At 37.0% G+C, this 10,020-nt stretch overlaps 2 protein-coding genes across 3 annotated transcripts; one reads left to right on the top strand and one right to left on the bottom strand.

Annotated features, from left to right (window-relative positions):
* The first annotated feature begins 1,178 nt into the window (after nt 1-1,178).
* On the top strand, nt 1,179-2,430 carry LOC119080340. 2 transcript variants are annotated; one of them, XM_037188635.1, is made up of 5 exons: nt 1,179-1,274; nt 1,309-1,564; nt 1,626-1,852; nt 1,920-2,096; nt 2,166-2,430. In XM_037188635.1, exons 2-5 carry the CDS (start codon nt 1,364-1,366, stop codon nt 2,419-2,421), a joined length of 861 nt encoding a protein of 286 aa, XP_037044530.1. In that variant the 5' UTR covers nt 1,179-1,274; nt 1,309-1,363; the 3' UTR covers nt 2,422-2,430. The 2 variants fall into 2 exon arrangements, with proteins under 2 accessions (XP_037044530.1, XP_037044531.1); XM_037188636.1 differs by having other exon boundaries at nt 1,356-1,564; nt 2,166-2,424.
* Nucleotides 2,431-5,276: 2,846 nt separating this feature from the next.
* On the bottom strand, nt 5,277-6,202 carry LOC119080334. Its single transcript, XM_037188630.1, has 2 exons — nt 6,066-6,202; nt 5,277-5,996 (listed from the first exon to the last, which is right to left on the bottom strand). Exons 1-2 carry the CDS (start codon nt 6,102-6,104, stop codon nt 5,385-5,387), a joined length of 651 nt encoding a protein of 216 aa, XP_037044525.1. The 5' UTR covers nt 6,105-6,202; the 3' UTR covers nt 5,277-5,384.
* Nucleotides 6,203-10,020: the final 3,818 nt, after the last annotated feature.

Raw genomic sequence — 10,020 nt, 5'->3', positions numbered from 1 at the left:
TAATAGAAAAAATAAAGTAGTACTTTAATCGAAGTATGCGAATGTTGTCATACCTTTTTTGCTTAATGTCATTGCAAAATTACCATTAAGGCTGCTAATGGTATTATTGGTATCAAAAATCTATTTGACGTGTAAAAACCTCTATTACCCTGCTAGGTGCTTTGGATTATGGTATTAACAGCAAATTATATGTACAAATAGATGAAAAATGAACAGTCTAGCTAAATTTGCATAAACTGTTAGTTTTACTCAAACTGGTAAAACTGACGCAACCAATTTTATTTTAATTTAAAGGTTGGTATTGCAGTTTTACATTTTCTAAAAGGATTCTGGTACAAAGATATCATCAAAAAACAAAATACAAAACACACTAATGTGGGGTGAAAACTGTTAGCCTTTTAGTATCAATATTTTTGGTTTGAAGTACTAGATTTACTGCGTAATATATGTGTGATATACATTGATGTGACTTCGGGTGGAACTTATAGGATTTATAAAACAGAAAAAAAATTCTTACGGATGAGGTAACGGCGTGGTCGGAATCAGTAAAAAGTTAATTGATTTATTAATATCTGCCTACACATATTAGCCTGATTTCGTGATTCCAATGAAGTTCGATTGACAACTGAACTAAAAATAGAACTCTAACTTGACAGCATCCATTGTATATTCTGCATCATTATCTTTCAGTTTTCGATTTAACATATATTTTGCTAACTTATCACTACTCTATTTGCTTCAATCTTAATTAGATTTCATTGTTTTATTTAGACTTTTCACTCATCGATTGGTTTTGAGTTTAATATTCAATGTTATCGTCGTATTTGATGTCGTTACGTTCTGCACTATAGAACGAATTACTATTATTGCTAACGGTTATTGTGCTGATAAGCCGATGTCACAGCTTTATCTACTTCAGAAAGAGAGCACTGACCCGTGTATTCTGAAGCGAGAAGAAAATTATCTACCAAGGTTGATATGAAGGTATTCTATTACATTAGATAATGATTGCCGATACAAGGCGAAGCCGAGGTCGACATGGCATCGCGAGTGATAAAATACAGGCAAACCTTCCGTGGTAGACACGGTGTTTTTTACATGTTTGCAGGTCGTAAGCCGTGTCTTTCATGGAACTTTATCGGGATAAAAGTGAAAAGTCACGTTTTCTTGTGTTTATTGCTATCTTGCTGATACCGTCTCAGCGGGCATTCGGTATTAAGAAGATATGAAAGTTTACTTAATTTCAGATAAGATAGCATTCGGATTTGTTTGAGGTAATTGGCTCAGTTATTACGTCTTTTATCTAAGACAATTGTGTAACAAATTAAAAATTAGTTTTCAGTAAACAAGTGCAGTTCTAGCAATGGAAAATCAGGTTGTCGAAATTGACTGCGAAAAATGGATCGATCTTAGAGCACTTTACTTGCCGGAATCTACCGAAACTATTCTTGGTCTATCGACATTAAACAACTTTATTAAATGGAACGACAAGGAATCACCAATTCCAAATCTGACAATTTATTCGTTGAATGGAGATTGGTCGGATGGAACTTTTGTGTTGATAGTATGTTAATTTGATAGGCTAAGTTCTGACCTGATAATTCCTTCATTTGCTTCTTCCATAGGACCGATATCATATCTATTGTGACACCTTAAATAAATCAACTGAAAGGTTGAAATTGTTGCTCGATTTGATGGACTATTCAAAAGGAATCATAGTTATGCACGTTCGATCAAAATGTTATCCAGCAATAAGCGACATTTTCACACAGAGAAAGTTTGATCTAGAATTCGATCATCCGAATTGTTTATATTATTTACCAAAAGAAGAAGCTATAGTTTTGGACGTGCAGTAAGTGACGTGAAATAGAACGAAATGAGCATGATACGCACTAAGGTTTTGTGTACTCAATATGAAGACTACCTGAAGGTTTCGATAGCCGACCACTATCACAATCAGATGTTGTTAAGGCAAATGCAGCTTGGGAGTTCAGACATCCAGGTTCTTTGTTCTATCTACAGCGGTTGGCTCGTCTTAACATAAGCTATGGCATTTTTGATAAGGAAAACAATGAAATGATTTCGTCTGGATTTCAGTGCGTGATTTTCTTTGAGAAAAGTCTGAGCGAATTTAATTTTTATATTGTGTTTGCTTTCTGATTTAGAACTCAAACAGGACCGCTTGGAACAATATATACAAATCCGAAATATCGCAATCGAGGTTTCGGAACATTTGTGGCGAAAATCATTTTCAAGAAGATCGGAGAATCCGGACAAGGTGTCATAGCATGTGTGAAAGAAATGAATGTGGCATCAAGAGCTATATTCGAAAAAATTGGGTGCCAAGTTATTGATCGGGTTCATTGGATTTCATTGGCCAAATGCGACTGGACTGATGAAACAGATCTTGAGCTTAAGTGATCAACTTGAAACAGGGACTAAAGTAAGGAACAAGTGTGTAGGTAATTGGCGACAGTGCCCTTCAAAGTGGCGACACTGCCGTCGACATTTACCACCACAGCAATTTCACTGTATTTATGGCGAAACCGTTTTTCTAACTGATGAGCATTTTTACAGCATTTGACCTCCCCCTATGGCTCCAATCACCATGCAATTAATGTTTCGACTGAACTCAACAAATTTAACCAATAAATTACCAACAAAATTTGCGTCACGAATGGCAATTGTTGAGGAAACCACACCATTTTCAAGAAAATTTTAGGATAAAACCTCGGAGCGAAGTACTTGACTAGGCTCACGATGTGTTTTATGACACACGGCCTGCGGCCTCGTGTCTTAATTACACATCTATAGCCTAATAAAGTACTTCACAGTCGATGTCATAAATAACTATTAAAGACGAAAACCGAATCATTCGTTAAATTTTTTGAGTTCAGACGCAGAATGCGACACCATTAGCGGTCATGAGTTCCAAAGTTTGAATTACCACGCCAAAATTCTAACTTCAAGTTTGCAGATCTATCTAGATATTTGGTGTCGGGGAATCTCGCACACGCGATCATAGTATGCGTCCTTTTACGACATGTAGCGAAAAGTCATGACTGTGCGAGATTCACCACTTAGAGGTGAATCTCGCACACCATGAATTTGTGTGGTGTGCGAGATTACCCTACCCCAGATATTTCCCGGTCAGTTCTTCCCGCTGCGCTGAAAGAAATGTCTTCACCAGAACCCGATGAATTATAACTACTTCTGGTCAGAAGATTGCCTGTAGGCTGCACGAACCAAGAAATTTAAAAATTTCGCCTGCGTCGCATTTTTCCTTTTAATGTTTTTATATACCTAAATAATTATTGGCTCGAATCAGAGATTCATTTACACTTGAAGAGTTGTGCAGTTTACTCTTTTTGTATCATCAAAAGTCAGTATTAGAAAAAATCATACCTAGGACCCGAAAAGTGCGATTTATGAAAATCTGTCTAAATAAATAAATTCTGGTGGGTCAGTCTATGCTTCACTAAAAATAGACAGATTTCTGAAAATTAGATTTGGCCTCTCAGAGCCAGAACATGGGCCGTGACAAGATGTGGCTACACCCAAAAAAAACCTTATTTACGTCCCTGACTTGAAATGTAGTTCTTGAGCAAATTTTTTAACAAGTTCTTGATCGAAAACTACTCGTATTGTCTTTCTTATCCGCTTTCAATTCAAAAATAAAGTAAATAGACCACATTGTGTTCACATCGTATTTCACACAGAATCCCTTTGCACTTGAAGTGAGGTTCATGATTCCAAGTTCTGTATCTTCAACGGGTGCAAAAGACAGAATTTTTGAAATTACCTTGAATGAAATTTTACTTAAAATTCCAGAAGTGTTGTACAGTACACCTCGTGTATTGTGCAGGTTCGAAACAGATGCTTTTTGAAATAAAAATGTCCAGTTTTCATTTGTGATCTGAAGAGAAAAGGCGACTTCTCTTGGAAACTTTGCATTTTCATATCATTTTCACATCATCGTTTCAGGAGACAAAGAAATAATTTTTGGTGCAACGTTGTGTTGCTTGGTAAGGGCAATTAATGAAGCTTCAATAAATACCTTTTCTACATGTACACATCTGGCGAATCATAAACTTAATGAAAGTGCATATTGTTTCATAATCAAAATTCTAACAAAATACAGGCAAGTGTTCTCACAATTGTTCATGCATAACACCTTATCTATAAAATTTTCATTTTCGATGAAAATAGCAGTCACGCGTGACATACTTAACGACCGATCCCTAAGGGGATGATGTCTTGATGTCCATATTATTTGATAAAATCCTCCTGTTGCTACAGGAGTAATAGCGTTTTCGCTTAATAAGCGTGAGACTTAAAATGGATTTTGAACTCACGAAATGATGATGCCAATATCAGGATTAGATGAAATATGTTGTTTGATTGTGTAGTTGTCGTTTCTTACATACTTAGAGGTAATCTCAGCCTTAGTTGTTGATGTCGTAAGTCTCAGCCAAACAATGTTACCACTCTCCTCAGATACCACCTTCTGATAACGGATGATATGAATGAGACACTCCAACAACTCGAACAAAAATGTCAACATAAAACAGACAAATATGTATACTCCTCAAGCTAAATTCCACATTATTCGAAGAAGCATTGTCATTATATACGTTCATATATTCAACTACACAGTCGATATATTATTTCGTTAGAAAATATTTGTAGATCCGTATGGCACATCGTACATTATACATAAAATTTCACATAAATAACACCCTTTTGCCGTGTTGGTTCTATCATGAACATAGGTGTCTGGTGTATGTACCATATTCCTATCTCATGGGAATACTAACCATATATCTCACCACATGTAGTAAGTATACAATCGTACGACGTACTACGTATAGAGTTGCACTACAATATGTGTGCTTTGCTTTTACGATGTGCTTTTGTTAGATAAGCTTTAATTTTGATTTCGTGAAATGGGCTGAATTTGCACATTTCGTGTTTTGACTCTCGCTGACTTGACGGAATGTACAGCTGTGCAGCAACGTAATGATTGTCAATTTTGTTAATTACCGTAAATTTTTCATTTTATTCAGCCAAACTGTGTTTGCTCTTCTTTATTGTGTTAGAGTTTTGACACGACAAGATAAATGGATCGTAATTGCAGAGGATTCAACAATTATACCTGCAATTATCACGGTAACCACCACAACACTAATACATTGAAAGCTGATCTTCCCAAATGGCCTTCCTTTTTTAGACAATAATGATACAGAAAGGGACAGCGAAAGAAATCGTATTAAACAAACGAAATAGCCAAATAGCCTGATTAGACTCCTGCCATTTATTTTTTGAGACGTTTTATATGAAACTGTTCATTTTACGCAGACTATACACCAACTTTCTCTTCACATTTAATCGTACGAGTCACAGAGACTACAATCGACGTCTTTGCAATCACAATCGTCACATCCAGAATTATCATTGTCACAATCGTTCCCGTTATCATCATCGTCATTATCACTGTCATCTTCGGAACAGTCGCAAGGTTGATCGTCCCCACCATTGTCGTCGTTACCTTCATCATCATTTCCATATTCATTGTTGTCTGTATCCTGAAGCGGTGTGTCAATTGCGAAACAGTCTTCCGGTTTACTGGGAGGTTGAGTGACAGGAGGTTGAGTGACAGGAGGTTGAGTGATGGGAGGTTCAGTGATGGGAGGTTGAGTGACAGGAGGTGCAGTGATGGGAGGTTTTGTCACTTTATTTTCATTATCATCATTGCCGTGTCCACCAAAAGGGAAAGGTGGACAGTCCTCACCTAGCCCGACATAGTTGACTGTGTCTCCTAGGGCTGGGTCCAAACCATTCAGTGGTCCATAAACGCAACGTTTACAACCTAATCCGAGTTGACATAAAGTGCCTCCTAAAGCACCATTCAACGGATGTACTATTCCATTTGTATTTACTCCGGTACTCGGAGTTCTAGGACCTAATATGCCATCCAGAAGACCTCCATGCACCAGCTATAAGTTATACCTTCGCATTAATTTATTTTTAAATGTTAAACGTCCTCGCCGTGTAGTTAGTATTACCTTAATGAATGTGATGAGTGCAAATATTAACACTTGCATTTTGAAGTAGAAAAACAGTTGTTTTCACTTCTCTCGATAAATGCTAATTGATAACTGCATCCCATTAGCGTCTTTAACGAGGCCTTTATATTTCTTTATATGTCATATTGAAGCCCAGATCTGTAATTTTGTTCGATACGTTCTAATTTATCGTATACACATAATATTCATTTATATATTTGCACAGCGATGCTACCACAAACACATGAAATGCGTCACGTTGTTAGCACACTTTTGAAACATCGCAAAGAATCAATAACTTTTTTTCAATGCAATAAATCACAAGTATTAAAAACATCTCTTCCCGTAAAACTGATGAATTGTGGAAGGCAGAAATCGGTGCCGGACTGACTCATAAAGGTCTTTCTGGAAAAAATTTAAGAGGTGCATCTTTTTGGGCGACTGTTTGGAATAACCGTCCGTTGGCTCATATACGACGGCGTAGTACACGGAGCAAGATACATTTTTCATATCGTCGCACCCGCATTTTCGTTGTAAAAATTCTCTTTAACAAATAACGGAAAACTGGTGTCCGGTGTCACGTTCAAGGTCATGTCATGAAAATATTAAATAGCCTATTCGTGTCTTCGTCCGACCCAGGCAAAAGGTCCTTCGAGAATCCCCTGCCCAGTATGGCCAGCAACTATCGACAGAAGTTATCAACTGAGACTCTAATTTATACTAGTTTTGTTCCGGTTGTTTTGTTTAACAACGCTATCCATTTCCGTCAAACTTTCAAATCATCAAAATAATCATTTTAGACGGAGGTGCATATTATGCTCTGCATAATCTACTAATATCAGTCAGTGCAAGTATGTTGGCTTCTAAGAGGCATGGCCACTTAGCTGAAATTAGACCTGAGGGACCTGAGTTACCTGTTTTTACCTGATGAATATGTACCAACGTCGATACCAATGGAAAAAGAAGACTTTGAAAAAGTAAGGAAAAACTTTCTCAGAATTGGTAAAGTCAACGGCTAAAATGAGGAGATTATCGAGACGTTGATTTCCAAATATCAACGGAAGAAAGTACGTGATTTGACAACGTTCGGATTGTTAAGGTCAGTATGAATATTGGTATTTATATTTGAATGTGCAAAGTTACATGACTATAAGGTGTTCGTTAATTTTGTTACTGTCAGGTCAAGTTTAAATAAAATAGGCTCAGATCAGTCTGTCTTTATGAATCTAATCTGACCTGAATTTTCGGGTCGAGTCTTCTTTACCGCGGTAAAGACTGATTTCGAGTCTTATCTGATATTATAGCCTACATCTGTGCCAACAGTGACGCACAAACAGCGAGTTTAAACGAATCATACCTTCAAAATTCCGAAAGCTTAGCCAAAATCTGAAGACGCGTAACAAACTCACAAGCAGCTCACAAGATATGGTTCCGATGCAAAACGCAAAATGCATACGAAGCGAAAGTTACTCACTTGAAGAAAGATGGCGACAAGAATGGGAGGAAGCTCCTAACTTCGAAAATGAAACGATCATTCACGATCCGACTGAACTTGTGTCTGGATTTTACCTTCCTCGCAAGCTTTGGAAAACAATGAATCGACTGAGAACAGGGAACAGGACATGGGTGCTGTGGTGAGAAAGTGTATCTATGGAAATATACTGAAAACCCGCTATGTGACTGCGACAATTCGTCGATACAATCAATGGGACACATTATTAACGAATGTCCTGTAAGACGTTTTTCTGGTGGTATTTCCGATATTCACTTAGTGACTGAAGAATCCATAGTATGGCTTGAAAATCTAGACCTGAATTTGTTTCCGTGCAATACTCAGGATAATACTCGCTCTTTTATTTATTGTTTGGTCTAATTTCGTGATAGTTTTTGATGATTTGTAATTGGACGTCATAAGCATAAATAAATCACACTATTTATAATGAAAATTTTGTCTTACTTCTTCGAAATTAGGTTTTATTTTGATGAAATTAGTTAAAAACATAATTTTTCTAATACGGCGGACATTTTCTTTTCACAATATTTGTATGATGGAGAAGAATCACAAGCGTTTCATTCGAATGAAACGAGATGGCGACATAGTTTTTGGTTAGTATGGTTTGTATCAAAACTGAACACTTGGAAACTCTTATCACAGCTAAAGTTAATAGATTAAGATTGGCTCACCTAGTATGTGTATACTACGTAGATGGAAGCACGGGGTTTCAGTGGGTTTCGAACATTTGGTTTTTTATGTTGCAGATATTGGAGTGTCAAATTCTGTCCAAGTTGTGACATATTTGCAAGGTATTGGCCTTTTTCACAAAGTATAATCAGCGTAACCTTCGTAAAAACAATCTTGAATCTGACAAGAGCACGTGTGCCAACGTGTAAAAAACAAATGTTCGAAACCCACTGCTGAACCGTGGCGATCCGCTTGTCAAACGGACAGTACATAAACAAATTCCATCACCTATTGCAAAGTCAATGGAGAAGAGCGAAAAAAAGAAGCTATTACCACAGTAAATCATTTATTTTGTAATTAAAAAAAAAAACATTCGACAAACGTTTCCAAAAATAACACCACACTCTTTTCACATTCGTCTCCACCAAATACTACATCAACTATTGGTACTTTACTGTCATTAATACCGTGCCCAAACGGTACTTTTTCTTGTCCTTACATTTTATCCCTTAGAATTGTCCAAGTGAATTGGTTGTGCTTCCCAAAGTTGGCTGTAAGCCACTCAAAGGTCCAACACAGTTGTCATTATTACTCAATCCAGTACCACATAATAGATCTCCTGCAATATTTGTAGCTACCCGTACAATACAGTCTCCTGCAATCGGCAGACTGTGTATGCACTGTAGAGTATGGGCGAAAAGATTACATAATTGAACGGTGATTTGGGTACAATCAACACTTTATACCTCAATTGACAGAATGAGAGCGAGTAATAAGGTAATTTGTAGAGCCATTATTTTTGAAGGAAAGAAATTTTTCGTTTTCTACTGTACGCAACAACCAACAGGCAAATGATCAGTTGATTTGATGTTTCCTTATATAGTCATTTAAAAGCGGAAATTGTTACCATTTTTTTTTTGTTTACTGAAAATGTTTGTTTGCGTCAAGCCAGAATTTTGTTTCGTTTTTTCACCAAAGCAGATTACAGCCTGGGACAGTCAAAAAAGTGCATTTTTATTCTATACGTGCTTCATCGATTTCAGCTGTTTTGCCATTGTAATTTGTATTGTTAAAACAGCTGAAATCGATACACACGAAAATCATAAAAATACACTTTTTTGACTGTCCTTGGCTGTAACGTCTTTCCATCTTTTTCTGTAAATATGTCATGGATACTCAACAAAGAATTAAAATCGTAAAAACAACAAAAATGTTGACGAAATACTAAAATAACGGAGGGTAGAACTTTTCGGTCGATCAACCCGATTGCCAGACACAAGTGCGCGCATTTATTCATTGCAAACATTTTGATAAAAAATTCTTTATAAATTTTGGACGCTAGAGCAGAATTATCGCGAAAAGGTAGGTACATACAGCAATAGACTATAGATCGGACTCACGGAGATCGATATTAGGTCACTATGACCATGAGATCTATTTTCGGCGCATTGCTCTGCTCCATTCTCGGCCTTCAACACCGCGGACAAAAGCTACACTCTTTGGTCCGAGTATACTATTCAGGCGCTCACATATCTCACATTTCGAACATCTGGAACGAAAAAGTGGAAAATATGTTTTCGCTTTTCTCTGTACCTGGTGAGAGAATGTATCGTTTTTGGCCCGCCTTATGATAGACTAAGACTATTCTTACGCTGCTTATGATAAAATACTTTTTCGGCTCAAAGACGTTACTGATTTTTTCAGAGCCTTATTAAGACGATGGGCTATAGGGGCTTAGCCCCCTGGCGCTGAATAAAAGTGGTGAAAATTGGC

Source organism: Bradysia coprophila, unplaced genomic scaffold (genome assembly GCF_014529535.1).
Source record: "Bradysia coprophila strain Holo2 unplaced genomic scaffold, BU_Bcop_v1 contig_350, whole genome shotgun sequence".
Classification (NCBI taxonomy): Eukaryota; Metazoa; Arthropoda; class Insecta; order Diptera; family Sciaridae; genus Bradysia; species Bradysia coprophila.
Note: the sequence above shows the minus strand (reverse complement) of the source record. Positions and strands in the feature narration are given on the sequence as shown.